Here is a 17,475-nt window from a genome sequence, read left to right on the forward strand (position 1 = left end):
TATAAAGGGTATTGCACAACAATTTGTATTTCAAAAGAACAATACTGGAGAGGCTTCTCATTTAGTGCTAGCTAACTTAGAAACATGTCATGCAACAGCCATTAGGCAGAATGATTGTATTCAGATGCAGATTTATATTTATCTGGTAATAGCATGAGGAACAGCAGCAGGGATGCTCGAGGAAAGAGTGGCTGCCGCTTATAATGAATATCGATCTACTCAATACAAATATAGTGAACAGGTGGGTAGGATATTAGCATACCAATTAGCCGACAACGAGGCTAAAAACGTAATAAAGGTCATTAAAAGAACGGGTAACATACTCTACACAGAAACTTGCAGAATACTTGCACAATTCGTATCTTTTTATGAAGACCTTTATGCTCCATCAGACCTAGTAATAGCAGAGGAGGTTTCTAATTACTCAACGAGAGCAGCACTATCATCTCTACCAGCAAAGGACGTTGCCCAACTTGGCGCAGGTATCTTACCAGAAGATGTTCTGGTTGCTCTGTTTTCACTGGCTGCTGGCGAAGATTAGATACCTATCGATATTTACAAAATATTCAGGAATATAACGGCTCCACTCTTTTCCAAGGTCACTCAACAGATAGGCAATACTGGTACTGTACCACCAACTTGGGATGTTACTAATATAGTGTTCTTCCTGAAAATGGGAAAACCTCCGGAAGAGTGCGGCTCTTATCACCGATATCCCTTATCAATGCTGACGCCAAAATCTTGGCGAACCGCCTAGCTCCCTTGATGCCCAAACTTGTTTCCAGTCAACAGCATGGCTTCATAGCGGGCCGAGATACTTTGGCACATATTAATACCGCTATAATGGCATTCAACTATGCCAATCGATCTGTTAGTAATCCGGGAATTATACTACTAGACGCGGAATAAGCGTGTGGCATAGGGTTGGCCTATCCTTCATTTGGAATGACAGGCCGATTTATCATGTGGGTAAGGGTTCTTTATCGTGCACCACAGGCCAAATTGAATTACGCTGGCTTGTGCTTTTCCGTATAAATGGGGGTACACGCCAGGGATGCCCTCTCTTCCCATTATTGTTTGCCCTGTATCTTGGGCTTTACTTGCTAATAAAAACATTCAGTCACTCTGTCCGGGACCCAATGAATCGAAAGTCAAGGCCTAAGCAGATTATATCGCTATCTTCACTACGGACCCGAGTAACTCCTTGGAATTAATTATGCATGAGGCTGGAATATTTGAATCTTTTTCTGGATATAAACTGAACCCTAATAAAACCCATGTGTTATTGAATTTTACACCAGGTAGCCCTGTAATGGGGACATTCCCCGAAGTTACTTATTTAGGCATCTGTATTTCATCTCAGATTGACCGTATAATTAAACTAAATTATGATGTTCCACAATGTTATTAAAAAGCTAAAAAACTGGCATAAACTAGCCATAAATATAATTGGCTGGTGTAACATTATAAAGATGACGATCCTCCCAAATTCTTATAGTTATTTCGCTCAATCCCTTTGAGAGTTACTAACTCCTTTTTAAAAAAAGTAGTTGGCGCTAATAAGCAGTGTCATATGGGGGTATAAATGCACATGCAGAACAATTAAACTACTAAAGTACCCATATAGCCAAGGCGGTCTTCAGCTCCCCGATTTTAAATTATACTATTGGGCTTCTTCTACGAACTGGCTAAGTAGCCTTCTCTCAAATAGTGGCCACACTTTAATCACAAACTTCTGCTAGACCAAGATAGCTGTAGATTTCTCTATCGTATTCCCTATCTGAATTATTTCAAGAGAGTACTTTTTAAGACTCTCAGGGGCTTAGTCAAAACCCATCCCTTCCGGATATTTTTCTTGATGGTGTGTCCAAACAGTGGGTTAAATTTAGGATTGATAAGCTTGAAAACCTCTATGACTGTAATGGTTTTTGAACTTTTCAAACTTTGCAAGACACTTTCGCAATGCCACGTCAACATTACTATAAATATCAACAATTTCGAGACTTCGTTTTAGAACACAGGGTCTTAAATCAGTAGACACATATGAACTATTGACATTACTTCATGAACCTCCTCGGAAGCATGCAATTCGTGTGGCACATAAATATCTTCGCCAGGATAGAGCTGACCCATGTCTACAGCTAGCACTAAATTGGAGCACCATTCTAGAGACTGAAAGCACTCCCATTATGATAGATGAAGCATTTACAATATTAAAAGACGCTGTCTGGTCTACTAATCTAAGGCTACAGCGATTTAGGACAATATATGTTGTATTATATCCCTGAAAAGATTTATGTCTCGGATATTGAACTCCTTGTCACCCCCAGCTGATAATCTTTTCAGGGCAATAAGTTGAATTGCCATAAATACAGAGAACATGCAAATATTGTACATATGTTTGCTACATGCCCACAGTTTTTGACATTCTGGCAGGGAGTTATAGAGGTCTTTAAAAACAGCCTTGGATTAGATCTGGTTTTTACCCCACAGGAGATCATGCTAGAATATAAGGGAGATTCTAGCTATGCACGTCGTGCACTGCACTCTATAATGTTGGTTGCTGCCAGACTAGCCATCTCTAGGGCCTGGATTTCTCCTAGGCCCTGCAACATTGCAGGGTGGTGGGTTATTTATAATTTATTTTTGTGGAGGCTTTCGAGAGGAAAAAGGCCTTGGCTAAAATTAGAGGCTTTAGCTCAATGTTGAGATTTAATGCAGTCTGGCATAAAATTATAAAAGATTGATTGAATATATTGCCATACCCCATAAGAATCCTATGCTTGTATGATCTACATGTATTTTTGCTTTACCTCTCCATCGATATGAATGCTTTGCATTTTGTATTGGAACCAGTATAGGCTAATGTATAGTCATTTGTTATGCCTACCTTGCTTGAAAAAGAAAAAACAAAAGAAAACGAATTCTTAAGGCAGCCAACATGCACTGCTAGGCTAGCCACGGGAATATCTGACCTATTTGGTCTCTCTGAAATGGTTCTCCATAGAAGGGAGGATCATCCTTAAAATTGCTTCCATCACACAGAAAGCTTTTTTTCTGGAAACCCAAGACCACATCGCATTGATATGAAACACCTCTGGCAGACAGCTTATCCTGCAAGGACAATCTCCTCTTGGAAAAGCATTCAAGAAAGAAAAGACGCTTAAGCACGCCTGCTCTGGAAGTCTACCTAGATCATGGAATTCAATCCCACAAGCATATTTTTGAAAATAATCAGTTTCCATATTTCCATAATGTTCTGTACACTCTCTACTGAGGAGCCTTGTCTTCTCTTCCATAAGGATAAAAGTTGTTTTTCAAACTGTCCCTTCTTTCATTTTGGATGTTTTCATTAAATTCCATGAAATGAAGAAATGCTTTTCGTTTGGCCTTGCCATCTTGCCTCTTTACATGAAGAGATTTTGCACAATGTGGATTTCTTGACAGTATCCATGTTCAGCAGGAAAAGACAAAATCTTTTAGAGATTATATTTGGTACAAATAAGGTTTTTTCGTCAAGCAATAAATTGGCTAAAGTTACTGTTGTCAGGCGGTTAGTCTTTTGCACAAACTAAGGGGCTCATTAGGATTGCGGATAATCCGCATCCTCCGGGCCGGCGGAACCCACCGCCGGCCCGGAGGATGCGGATTATCCCCTGCAAACTGTAAAAAGACCCCGCCACATTAGGATGGCTGGGGGATCTATTTTCCGTCCGCTACATGTTCCGCCGCGGTCGCCTTCCGACCGCGGCGGAAAACGCTAACATGGCTGGCGGTGTCTATCAGACACCGCCAGCCATATTACGATGGCTGCGGGCATATGCCTTTCCACGGGGGCATTTCCGCCGTGGAAAGGCATACAGTGTTTTCTTTGGGGGCCCGTTGCGGGCCCCCAGGGGCGAAAGGGGGGGTGGGGGGTGCACATGGGGGGTACCTATGGTACCCCCCTGCCTTTGCGTGCACAAAGCGGCAGGCACCACGCAGTGCCTGCAGCTTCGTGCACACAAAAGAAATCATGTATTTTTTAACATTGCGGCGTGTGCTGCTTCAAGCAGCACCCGCCGCAATGTTAAAAATACAGGATGTGACCACCAGGGGGGCGGTCACATCCTAATTAGCACGGAGGGACCGCCGCTGCCCCTGCGGACGGTCCCTCCTCCTCTGGGGTGGCGGACGGACGCAGGTCCGTCCGCCATCCTAATAGGCCCCTAAATAATGCAGCATCAGAGCAAGGCAGGCTTCTTAGAGAATGTGTGTTCCTTCCACCATTACAAACGCAGCAAGAGTGGGTGGGTCCGAATCAGAGACATTTGCAGATCTACTCTCCATGCTTGTTGAAACATTGCTAATTGGATGCACCGTCTGGGAAAGCTAACATGTGTTTAAGCTATGTGAAGAGATTTTCTTATCATAGGAACTTCATACATATTCATAAACTCTGAAAGTCTTTATTCATGCCCAGGATCTGGAAACACCTTAACAACCACCACAAATGGAATGTTAACCCCTATGAATTTAAATTTATTTGCATAAGTGAAATAAAACCATTGCATTACAATAAGAGCATTAAAAGTAAAAGGCATCACAGTTCTTAAAGGTTAAAAACTCTGGTAAGGTGCGATAGTTAAGTCCTAACATTTGACTCTGGGCTTCTTCACATATTTGCGGTTGGCCGTTGTTCTTTGTCTGGTCCCCTATGAAAGTAACAACCGTCTGGCTCCTCAGATCTCCAGGACTACTTTTGTTACTATTCTACATGCCGATACTCTTTCTTCTGTAGAGTGCTTGTGCTTTGCAACAGTGTTGGAGAGTGTTCTTTCAAGGTCCTGTGTTTAACCCGTTGCGTGCACGCGTCGGCCAACGTCGGTCAAGATCACTTCCTTGGTAGTGCTGCGCACATCAGTTGGCCGACGCGTCCCTGCCCACTCAATAAAACAACCGCACCGCGGCGGAATTCGCGCCACGGTTAAGGAGTTAAAATAGTCCATTATCAGCGTTTGGACCTTACCAGGGCTGGGACGGGTGGCAGTTCCGTGGTGCATGGCTCCCCTAATAGATTGTACAAATTTTCCACAGCGGGCCAGGATGTGAGGTACTTTTTGTGAGAAACATACTGCAGAGGCCTCATGGCAGATGGTTAATTTTTCTCTCAGGCATAGTTCTCTGAGAAGGATCCTCCTTTCAGTTGCTAAGATCGGGCAGCAGCACAGGAGGTGGAGCCACGTATCACGTTTGTAGTCACTCAGTTGACATGCTCCTTCTGTGTTTTGGTTTGCCCAGGCCCGGCTGAAGTCCATAATTGGAAGTGCCAGCAATCGCATGTACATAATCTCTGTTCTGGTTTTAGGGTGAAGCGGGCGATAAGGTAGGGCTGAGGTTTGGTTAATAAATATGAGTCATACAGCGGGGTCAGGAAAGATATTGTATTTTAATGAGGCCTGGTCTTGCTGGTACGAGACTTGTTGGACTTGTTTATTGATACGTGATTTCCAGGTGGCGTATGAAATGCAAGTGTGAACGAATGCTGGTTTGTTTATTTCAATGGAAGCCATGGCTCTTGTAAGCTGCTTATTCCATAGTGATTCAGAAAAGGGGGTGGTGATGAACAGAGTGTCTGAATTAAGCAGACCACTCTTACCCAGTCCAAAGATCAGGGCTTGATCCATCACCGTTATTTATCTCACTGCCCCATCCCAGCTCAGAACCGGTGTTGGATCTAGCCCTGATCTCTTGACTGGGTGAGGGCTTTCTGCTTAATTCAGAGACTCTGTCCCTCACCACCCCTTGTTGTAAATATTCCATAGTGAGCCAATTTTTTCGAATGTGTTTCTTAGGCTGCTTTTTAGGGATTCCCTCAGAGATTTTAGGATTCGAATATCATTTTTTAGAAAGTCGGCCTCAAGGGTTAATGATTGTTTGATCAGCCCGAGCTCCAACCTAAGAGTTGAAAGATTTTTTTATACGCCACACATTGAGCACGCCCTAAGATTTCCAAAAAAGCGCCAAGAAACTTGATGCCCATGTGAAAATGCTGGGATAAGAGAAGCTTGAGTGACCTTTCTGATGCCCACTGCTGACGGACTTTTTAACATGTTGTTCAATTTTGTATGGGGAGTGCGTCTTGCTGTTTCTGTGAACCAGACCCCAAGTACTTCTATTTCTGCTCTGAATTTATTCTTATGTCTTATCTGAGTTGATGGTAAGATAATTAGATGTACTGTATTCATGTAAACTGATCAGAGCTTGTTGGAGGCCCACTTTGGTGTGATCCATGATGACTATATTTGAAAGAAACAGGTTAATGTTAGATTCCTTACCTTAGAATATCCCCAGGCGTCAGACTGGATCTGGAAAGTTTTGCTTAGCAGTACCCCTGCGCATCGATAGGTGTCGTCTGCGGCTCCGCATCCGTCGTCGGCGTCGTGATCGCCCGGATGAATTCGGAATAAATAGATACCGCCCTCTCGCACTGACGTCAGTTCTTCTTTTTTCCGCGCCAGCAAGTGCAGATCCGGGAAGAGCAGTACTCCTAGTCTTTTTTGACTACGTTTTTGATCTGTTTTGGATCACTTCTCGAGTCGACCTGCGACTTGCGGTGCCGATAGGGATGCCTGGCTTTAAGCCCTGTGACGACTGTCTCCGATTGATGTCGTGACCGACCCCCACCGTTGGTGCCTTTACTGTTCCGGGCCGACAATGATGACAAGTCGTGCCCCGACTGCCGGGCCTTGACCTCGAAGGCTAGGCGGGAGCGGTCCCGTAAGTGTCTCAAGCTCCATCAGTCAGCCCGCGCCGCTCGAGGTCCCGGTCTAGGAGGCGATCAAGGGACCGGTTGCGGGGCCGCAGTCATCGCTTCTCGGCGAGTCACCACCACTCGTCGGGCTCGAAGTCCTCAGGTAAGTCGAGGCATTCGAAAAAGAAGTCGAAGAGGCGTCATCGCTCTTCCGACTCCCCCCGATGCTCGCTCGATGCGGCCGGGGGTTCGGGCGACACGGCCCACGTGGCTCCACCGGAGCCTCAAGTGTCGCGCCCAGCTCCATACCTGCCGGTCCCTGGGCTGCACGCGACGCAGGAGGAGATCAGCACGTTCCTCACGGCCATTAGGGCCCGCTTCCCCCGTCGGACCCTGCTGAGGTGCCTTCGGCCCCCCCCCCCCCGGGTCTGTTTGGGAGCCCTAGTGGGCCGGCGGCTCCGGCCCTGGTGCCGCTGGGTGCTTTGGCCCCGGCGCCTTAGACGACTCCGGTCCCGATGCCGCAGGGCTCCGCAGGATCAAGGCCTGGATCCGTGGCATCGCCAGTCAACCTTACAACCTCTCCGCTGGCGGCGTCACCAAGGGTGACGCCCCCAACGCCATCCCCGGGCGACGTCGTCCCTGGTTCCAGCCCCGGTCCGGATCAGGCGTCGAGCCAGCGCCGTCTTCGACGCCGATCGGTGAGCCCTTCACCGACGACCTGGCTCCATCATTTTTCCCTGACTATCAGGAGATAGATGATGAGGAGGACCGGGAGGGGTCTGAGGACCCTCTGGCACTGCAGTGCCAGTTGAGCCAGGACTGGGCAGACGAGCTGGGGGAGGCCAGTGGTCTGGACACTTCGCCCGACACTGGATTCGTCTCCCCTCCTACCGTGGCTACGGAGGAGGGGGCTGCTTACAGCGTGGTGTTGACTAGGGCAGCCAAGGCCTTGGCTCTTGAGCTCCCTGTCGCGGCCGTGAGGACTAACCTCTTCACTGAGGTGCTCAAACCACAGGCATGCCCCTCGGAGCCTCTCCTGCCGTTTATCGAAGCCCTCGCCGACGTTCTCCTGGGCACTTGGCCCAAGCCCTCTACAGGCCTCCCTGTAGATCGGAACCTGGCCCGACGCCACCGCCCAGCTCCGGGCGACCCCAGCTTCCTGTCCGTTCACCCCACCGCCGAGAGAGCCTGGTGATCCAGGTCTCTACCTCCCAGACCGCATTCCCGACCGCTCCCCCGGATCGGGAATCCAAAAGGTACGATCAGTTTGGCAAGAAACTATTCTCCTCCCTCAGTTTAGGGCTGCCGCCTGTCAACACCGCCTGCCTTTTGGGCCGTTACCCCCACTCTCTGTCTGATACGGTTGCGGAAGTGCTGCCACAGTGCCCGGAGGAGGCCCGGGCAAAGCTTACCCAAGCCCTAGCCGAAGGGCGGGACGCAGCACGCTACTCCATTCAGTGTGGACTCGGTACCACAGACTCGTTGGGTAGGGCGATTGCAACGTCGGTGGCGGTTCGTCGCCCCGCCTGGCTGAGGTCCGCCAACTTGTCAGGAGATGTCCAGGCAACTCTCATGGACATGCCCTTTGATGGCCGTCTCCTCTTTGGCGACAAGGCGGACAGTGCGCTGGAGCGTTTCAACGACTCCAGGGCTACAGCCAAGTCCTTGGGCCTTGGCCAACGCAGCAAACTTCCGCCTCTCGCTCCTTTCGTGGCCAAGGAAGGATGCCCTCACACGTCCAGCCAACCACAGGCCTCAGACTCCGGCTCAGTGCGGTCGCGAAAGTGGCTACTGCCGTGGCGGTACCGGGGGACACCGGCAGGGTCAGTCCACACCCACCCCTGCAGCATCTGCCTCTAAGCCTTCCTAGTCCGGCATTTCAGGCCCATTCCTCGCCAGTAGGGGGCAGGGTCCGCCATAACCTCCCCCACTGGAGTAACATCACGTCTGCCAGGTGGGTGCTGCAAATCGTCCGAAGGGGCTACTCCCACCCCTTTGAGGCGACCTCTCCAGCCATGCCACCGCAGTACCACCGCATGTCGGGGAATCACTTGCAACTTCTGCAGGACAAAGTTACGGCCCTCTTGGCCAAGGGGGCCATCGAGCGTGTTCCTGGGCCAGAAGTAGGACGTGGTCCCAGAAGACTGGATGGTAGCGTAGGACTTGCAGGACGCATATTTTCACATCCCCGTCCTGCCGGCCCACCGGCTTTGCCTGCGGTTCACGGTAGGCCACAAACATTTTCAGTTTACCGTGCTCCCCTTCGGCCTTAACAGCGCCCCAAGGGTGTTCACGAAAGTGATGGCGGTGGTTGCAGCTCATCTGCGCAGATTAGGGGTTTCAGTCTTCCCCTATCTCGACGATTGGGTGTTGAAGGCAGGCTCGCCCCAAACAGTCGTCTCCCACCTCCAGACTATGGCTGACCTCCTGCACCAGCTGGGGTTCTCCATCAACGTGCCGAAGTCGCACCTGTGCCCCTCTCAGAAGCTCCTCTTCATCGGAGCGGTTCTGGACTCGGCGCAGTTTTGGGTTCCTCCCGAGCAGTGGGTTTGGGATATTTAGGCTCTGATTCCGATCTTTCAGCCTTTATCCCGGGTCTCGGTCAGGTTGACGCTGCGGCTCTCTAGGGCTGATGGCCTCCTGCATCCTACTGGTGCATCATGCCAGGTGGCGGATGCGGGCTCTGCAGTGGGACCTGTAGTTTCAGTGGGCCCAGCATCAGGGCAACCTGTCCAACCACGTCCTGATCTCGGAGGGCACTGCGAGACAGTTGCAGTGGTGGCTCACAAACCGCGATTGGGTCAGCGGCAGATCTCTCTCCCTTCCCCAACCAGAGCACGTAGTGGTGACAGATGCGTCCCTCCTGGGATGGGAGGGACCACATGGGAGAGAGGGAGATTAGAGGCTCTGGTCTCCGGCGGAGTCCCAGCTCCATATCAACCTTCTGGAGCTGCAGGCCATCCGTCTTGCACTGAAGGCATTCCTTCCCGCTGTCAGGGGAAGTGTAGTGCAGGTGTTCACAGACAACACCACCGCCATGGGGTACTGCAACAAACAGGGCAGGGTGGGGTCGTGGACCCTTTGTCAGGCGGCTCTGAGCCTCTGGACATGGCTGGAAAACCAGGGTGTCACACCTGTGGTTCAACACCTGGCAGGTTCTCTGAACACCAGGGCGGACAAACTCAGCCGCCGGTACATGATGGATCACGAATGGCGTCTGAACTCAGACGTGGCGCAAGGTCTCTTTCAGCGATGGGGAGAGCCTTGGTTAGATCTATTCGCCACCGAAGGGAACGCGCAATGTCATCAATTATGCGCGTTGGAATTTCCAAGGCGGCACTCGCTCTGCGACGCTTTTCGTCACAAGTTGAACTGCGGTCTGTTGTACGCCTTTCCACCTAAACCACATCTGCCCAGAGTCCTGAAGAAGATCCGGCGAGACCGTGCCCAAGTCATCCTTGTGGCTCCGGACTGGGCACGAAGATACTGGTATCCTGAGCTGCTCAGCATGTCAGTCGATCCCCCGATTCGTCTGCCTCTTCAGGAGGACCCTACTGTCGCAGCAGCAGTGGAGGTCCTCCACCCGAACCTATCCAGTCTCCACCTACATGCGTGGACATTGAGCGGCTGCAGTTGATGCCATTTGACTTGCCTCCTGAAGTCTGTGATGTGATTCTGGCAGCCAGGCGTCCCTCCACAAAGACGGTATACGCCTGCAGGTGGAATACATTTGTGGCATGGTGCACAGCAAAGGCTGTGGATCCACTCTCTGCCCCCCTTTCAGATGTCTCCTCTTCCTTCTGTCTATTGCCCAGCACGGCTCTACTCTGGGCACTCTCAAGGGCTACCTCTCGGCCATTTCAGCCTTTCTAAGGCTTCCTGATCAGCCTTCTCTTTTCAAGTCTCCTGTTGTAAATAGATTCCTGAAAGGCATCACGCACATGTTTTCTCCTGTTCCCTTCGTTATGCCTCAGTAGGACTTGAATCTTGTTCTGACATATTTGATGTGCGCTCCCTTTGAGCCATAACTGTCCTCTTCGTCTTCTGACTCTTAAAACTGCATTCCTGGTTGCCATCACCTCTGCCAGGAGAGTGAGTGAGCTCCAGGCTCTATTTACTAAACCTCTTTTCCTCTCTGTCCATCCGGACAAAGTTGTTTTAAGGACTCGTCCTTCTTTCCTCCCCAACCGTGGTTTTGGAAAGACCCTACTCCGACCTGTATTACTTTGCTCGAACTCTATGCAGGTATGAACATGTATGATTATGTATTTCACCTGAATTATTGTTGCTACTACTATCTACGCACACATTTAAATCGCTGTTCGAAATTTATGACTATGTATCTCACCTGTATTATCGATGCTACTGACTATCTATGCACACATTTAACTGTTATATTTGTATTATTGATGTGCTGTTCTACCTATGTGTAACACCAATCTCTTGCTGGCATTCCCAGCCGTGTAAAGCGCTCTGATATCTGCAAAGATCCTGTTCGCGCTATATAAAACTTTCAAAATAAAATAAATAAATAAAATAAAATAAAGGTAGTCACGGCCTTTCACATCAGGCAGTCCATCACCTTGCCCACCTTCTTTCCGCCTCCGCATCCTTCGAAGGAGGAAGAGAGGCTCCACCGTCTGGACTGAAAACGTGCGCTCTCCTTCTACCTAGATCGCACACGCCAGTTCCGGGTGGACGACCAGCTCTTTGTTGGTTACTAGGGTGCGAAGAAGGGACGGGCGTTGCACAAACAAACCATCTCTCGTGGGTCGTGTTGTGCATCAAGGTCTGGTACTTCTTGGCTAGAAAGAAGCCTAATGTTGGGATGAGGGCCCATTCCACTTGGGCCACGGCGGTTACTACTGCCCTGGGTCGGGGTGTCCCCTTGCAGGACATCTGTCAGGCAGCTACGTGGGCCTCGCTGCACACGTTTGCTAGACACTACTGCCTGGACAGCCAAGTCCGGAGAGATGGCTTTTTTACGGCCGTTCCATTCTCCAGGACTTTTTTGTGTGATCTTGGTTCGCAGACCCACCATCGGGGTTGGTATTGCTGGGGTATCTTTCAGATGCACCAGATACTTACCTTCGGTAACGATATATCTGTAAGAACCATTAGTTAGTGTTAGATCGCTTACCGCCCCACCCATCCTCCCTCTTCTGCGAACCGATATCTAGGGTTAAGGACATCCCTTTCGGGCCCTAGTTTCATGGCACCAGTGTCGGTCTCTGGCATGGCTCTGAGTTCCTGGCGCGGAAAGCTATGTACAAGAACTGACGTCAGCGCGCGAGGGCGGCGTCTAAGTACTCCGGCGACGTCATCCCGGCGATCACGACGACGGACGCGGAGCCACAGACGACGCCTATCGACACGCAGGGGTACTGCTACGCAAAACTTTCCGGATCCAGTCTGACTCCAGGGGATATTCTAAGGTAAGGAATCTAACACTAACTACTGTTTCTTACAGATATATTGTTACCGAAGGTAAGTAACTTGTGCGTCATCTACGTACTGAAGGAAATATAGAGGGCGATTGCCTAGTCTAGTCTATATATGTATACGGCAGACTTCCCAAGTCTGCTGTATACATATTGAAAAGGAGGGGAGCAAGCACACAACCTTTTTTCAGACCTCCGGTCGTACAGATTTTAGCAGAGAGAGATGTGTGGCTTCTTTTGACCTGTACCCAGGTTGCCGAGTAGAGAGACGCTATGGCTGTTAGACCTGAAGATGAAATACCCCAATTTTCTAGTTTCTTCCACAGCAGTTGTCTTTCGACCTTTTCAAAGGCTGCTGTTAGGTCGACAAAGCAGCTATAGAGTGGAGTTTGGTCCAGCTTGGTGACAGATGGCAGATGCAGCAAAAATGTTGTTGGTTGTAGCGGCTCTGCCTTGGAAGCCTGTTTGAAAGAAAGGAAGCAACTCATTTCCTTCCGCCCAATTTCCCAGTTTTTCCAGAAGGATACGTGCATGTGCTTTAGCTGCCAGATCTAACAGAGCTACTAAACGATAATTTCTTGGATTTAAACGGTCTCCTTTTTTGTGATTCTGGCATAGTATTGAGCCCCTCCAATCTTCAGGTGTTTTACCAAGGGTGTATGCCATGTTGAATAGTGGGGTAAGTAGCACTGCCCGGCCCTCTTGAGCAGATTGGAAAATCCCCGCAGGGAGTCCATTTGGGCCAGGCGCCCCGCTGGACTTCATAGTTTTTATTAGTTTTACAATTTCCTTCGGTTGAATCAGGGTTTGGTGTTCTTCTCCGTTCTATGAGACTGTGATTGTGATAGCTGTCGGATTCTGTGCCAGGAACTGGGTTCTCATGTGGTTCTCCCACACTGGTGCCGGGACCGCGTTTGATCTCGGGGTTCCAAAAGATTTTAGGGTGTTGACATACTTCCAGAATCGAGCTAGGAAACCTTCTTTGACCATTAAGACGATACTTTTCCATTACTCTTCTTACTGAGCATGTTTCAGGGCCCAGATAGTTTTTTGTGGGCATTCCGTGCTGCCTTAACTGCCAGTAAATTTCCATTTGTTGGTTTGCGTTTGAGATGGCGTTTTTTCTTCCTCAAGTTCTTCCACGTGAGGTTGATGCTCCGAGGTTTGTTTATGTATCTTGGGAGTTGCCGGAATCACTTTGAAAGACCCCTGTGTCCCTAGAGAAATGCTCCCAACCCTCTGGTCATCAGGTCCCAGTTTATTAGGAGGAGATTCCCTGGATGATCCTGTAGTCGAGAATTCATGCCGTCAAGCCATTTAGCCACCAGGGGCGAGTGGTAAGATTGCCATTTGATTTGCTTTACCACGTTTAATGGTTCATTTTCTATGGGGTAAGCCTAGCTCCTTGTCTGTATCAGCTATCTGGCGGTTTAAATTCAGATTTATTACCAGTGGATTGCAATCGCTTTCTGTGCGATTTACGATGTTGAAGCTCTGAAGATGATTAATTAAACCGCTGCACACGAAGATGTAATCGATTGTAGAGATTTTCTTGAACATGGGGCGGGCATCCGTCAGAGCCCGGTCTGCCGATTTTAGATTTTAGACCAAATATGTTAAGTAGATTGTTGGATTGATCGTGTTCGCTATTCCTCTGTCCCACATTATGACGATGGCCCTGGAATTTGGTGTTGAAGTTGCCTACCTACACGATTTCATGTGTGGGATGAGATTCAATGATTGTCTTGATGGTCAAACATAGGGTCCCTATGGTGCATGCTTTTGAAGTTGTGCAGGGGTTCAGGTAGCAATTTATGAGGATCAGAGAGAAGGTCTTCTGGCCGCTTTTAAGGCCTTGAATGACTAGGGCTTGCACGTTCTTGTGCTCCTGCCTGGGTAAGAAGATCAAAACTATGAGAGATTGTTTTAAGAAGATCGAAAGTGTATTATTCTACTGCATTTCACTCTATATGGAGCTGAATCTGAATTGTCTTTACCCTTGCCTAAAACTAAGCTTTCATATTAAGTGAGTCACAAGTGAACAACCACATACTAGATTCTACCGCACCTATCAAACAAAACCAGCTCTAGTTTATGAAAGCAGGCTTTTTCTCCAAGACTGTGAGCTCCCTGAAGTGTCCCTAAAAAGACATGCAGGCCTTCATAAAATCCCCAAATAATGAAAATGTGTATGTTGAGCAGTAAATCGTTGACTCTTCAATACACTTTGTTGCAGTATTTGAGAACTCTTTTAAAACCACAAGGTATGAAACTTGATGGATCTACAATAGACATGGCCTCACCTCTTCAATAATAACTATAAAATAGAATGTAAGTAATAATATTAAGTTAAGGACATTTTCAAATGGGATACATCAGAAATACCAGGTAATATGTGTTTTTATATGTATGCATTCACATTTTAAAAACATTATGGCTCAAAAAAAGAGAGATTGAAATCTTACAAATGTTGTTTGATTTATGAAAATAAATACTTTGTCTTGTTTGGTCATCAACAGCAATGACCTATTTCAGAAGTTTGCTGGTATTCAGCCTCTCCTACTTGAGCAGCCGGACACAAGCATACTGCCACTTCACGAAACCTTTGTGTGCCTTCAAAAGCTCATGGTGGCTGTGAAGAATATTCTTGAAGGAATTCAAAGGTAAGCAGCTGTTGTGCAAAGGATTTTGAGGGGAGTGTGTGACTGTCACCATATCAGACATCCAACAGTTAATATATTTTATATATTTATTTTACTTGAAATAATCAGTAGTTTAGTTCTGTCTTACTAGTTATTGTATTCAAGTTCTTTTAATGTTTTAAAAACTAAAATGAATATTGAGAGCACGTTATAGTGCTTTATTCCACTCAAATGGAGGTATATGACTGGGTTGTCCCTTAGAATTTTTTTTTATTTTAGAGGCTCACTCATGCCTCTGTAGTTAAGGTTGACACCTCACTCCGTAAGATATCTGATTTGTATATCCTCAATAACTTTGGGTCCTTTAGACTAGTCTTTACTAGCGTTACAGAGAAAGTGCATCGGTGTACATTGTAGACATTGCCCAATTTGACGTAGATCAGGTGAATGGTTCAGAAGTTATAAAGGGGTTGGCAGGGGACTGCCAAAATAATATTTTATGCATCAGTGTAGTGGGATTTGCATAGAGCATTTTTGTGCACACGCCATGGCAAAATCATTGAAGGGAAGATTTACTAGTTTTAATGAAGGTCATTTAGTACCTGCTTTTGGTTTGGTGGAAATCAGTTCAGTTATTTTGGAGCTACAAGGAAAAACGTGAGATTCTAATGCTTAAGCCGAAGTATGAATATTTGTAAAAATGTTTTGACGCCGATGTGAAGTTTTAAAGTAATTGAATACGTTAGCAAAACTAAAATGAAGCATAACAGCGAAAAAAACATTTAAAAAACATTTAAATAGGTTTTTGTGCCCAGACGTTATCATGGATGATAATAGTAGTAAAACCTATGGATGTTTCACTTATGGTGAAACTTCTTTGCAGCATTTCCGATAAAAAAAAAATAACAAATTTGGAGGTCAAGAAGAACCTTGATGTGAGAGAAGTTTTGAAACATTTTTCTTTACTCACTGTCACTACTCGTGGGACAGAAGGGACAATGGTTGAACATAGTCTGTCTTCATCCTTCTCATAAGGGTAAGGATTGCAAGATTTTTAAATATTTTCTAGTAAAACCTTCTAAGATAGAGAAGGTAAGCTTTTTGTATGGCTTCAAAAATTCAAAGGCAAAAGATGCTCCCCTTGAGTGTAGGACTTGGAATACTCAACCCTCATTCTTAAGAAAGCTTCAAAGCGGGTGAATTTGGAGCTCAAACGATCTTGAAAATCACCATTATAGGAAGAACCATTAACCTCTAAAAAGCCACCTCACAAGGTTCCCAGGAAAGCTGACAAGAAATTTGCTAAAGTCCTTCTGATGTAGGGCCATTGTCAAAAAGGCCTCCTAACAAGCCAGATAGAAATTGCACGAAGGGGAAAGGGCCTCTTCAGTTATTTTAGAGTTAGCAAGGGGGGTTTATGCAGTTGATTGGAGCAGCTGTGTTCTGACAGAAAGGCTGGTGATGCTCAACTTCGTTTAGGTTTGAAAATTCAGTGTAGAATTTTAGATATGCCCTTCAATGAGGATTCATTGTTTAGAAGACACATTGATGATGCCCTTCAGCCTATAAAATTGGGCACGGATGCTGCCAGGTCACTGCGTGTCTTACAATTGAGGCGGTAGCAGCCTTTTCATGGTACTTGTTTAAAAGGACAATGCTCAAATAGGATAGGATACTAGTCTTACAGATATCAACTGTGTCAAGTTTGACAACAGTCTGTTGGACAGTCATAACAACAGCAATATAGGACTCTACCACCACCAGCCTACCAAGGAAAAGCACCATGCTGTATGGGAAGAGCTCAGTAAAGAGGTCAGGACAACCCAACACTGGCACTGGCCACAACCCCCATTCCACCATCAATATGTCTTCCAGATGGGGACAGAATTTTGATTTGCTACGAGGAACAAAAGGTATCACAACTGACTGATGGTTCCTAGATCTGATGAGATTTGATTATACTATAGAACTCTTTCAGAAACTACTTCTGATTCCTCTATGCAAAATGACGCTCCAGAACCAGATATGTGACCAACCAACACTATCTTTGATACTCAAAGATGCCATAGAATGTATGCCCTAATCTCAGTGGCAAGTAGGATTCTAGTCTCACTTCTCCTTCATCCAGAGGTCAAACGAGCAGAGTCTCATTTCAGTTCTATAGCAATTAACAAACGTACCTAACAAAACAATCTTTTGACATAGTATCCCTGCCACAGATTCTTCATCTCTTGTTAGAAGGAGAATACATGACAGGGTCAAGACTGATTTGCATATGGCTGGGTTCAAACTGGAATGGCATGGTGAGCAAAAAAACGATGGATTTAGGCCCAGATCTCTGTACTGGGGTGAATGTATGACCTTGTTCTGCATTCTATCCATCACCTGTTGTTTTTGCATTTGTCACCCCGAGTGGGACGGGTATGCTCAGACGTGAGTCCCGTGCTCTCCATGCCACTGGAATCAAGCTATCCACGCTGATGAGGGCTGAAAGCCCAAAACCGGTCCTTGGATGCTTGTTTCCAGTCTAGGGAGGACCTGGCTTGGCAGTTCGGGCTGGACTGTTCCCATGGGGCACAGGCTCAAGACTGATTTGCATATGGCTGGGTTCAAACTGGAATGGCATGGTGAGCAAAAAAACGATGGATTTAGGCCCAGA

The 17,475-nt window shown here is 47.3% G+C and overlaps 1 protein-coding gene across 1 annotated transcript in view; it reads left to right on the forward strand.

The window, feature by feature from the left end:
- SWT1 (SWT1 RNA endoribonuclease homolog) overlaps positions 1-17,475 on the forward strand; it is a 1,175,709-nt gene that overhangs the window by 914,824 nt on the left and 243,410 nt on the right. Inside the window, exon 15 of the mRNA XM_086956007.1 lies at positions 14,694-14,837. Within this exon, the coding sequence (XP_086812133.1) occupies positions 14,694-14,837 (144 nt within the window). The remainder of the gene's footprint in view (positions 1-14,693; positions 14,838-17,475) is intronic.

Source organism: Lissotriton vulgaris, chromosome 1_1, assembly GCF_964263255.1.
Source record: "Lissotriton vulgaris chromosome 1_1, aLisVul1.2, whole genome shotgun sequence".
In the NCBI taxonomy this organism is placed as follows: domain Eukaryota; kingdom Metazoa; phylum Chordata; class Amphibia; order Caudata; family Salamandridae; genus Lissotriton; species Lissotriton vulgaris.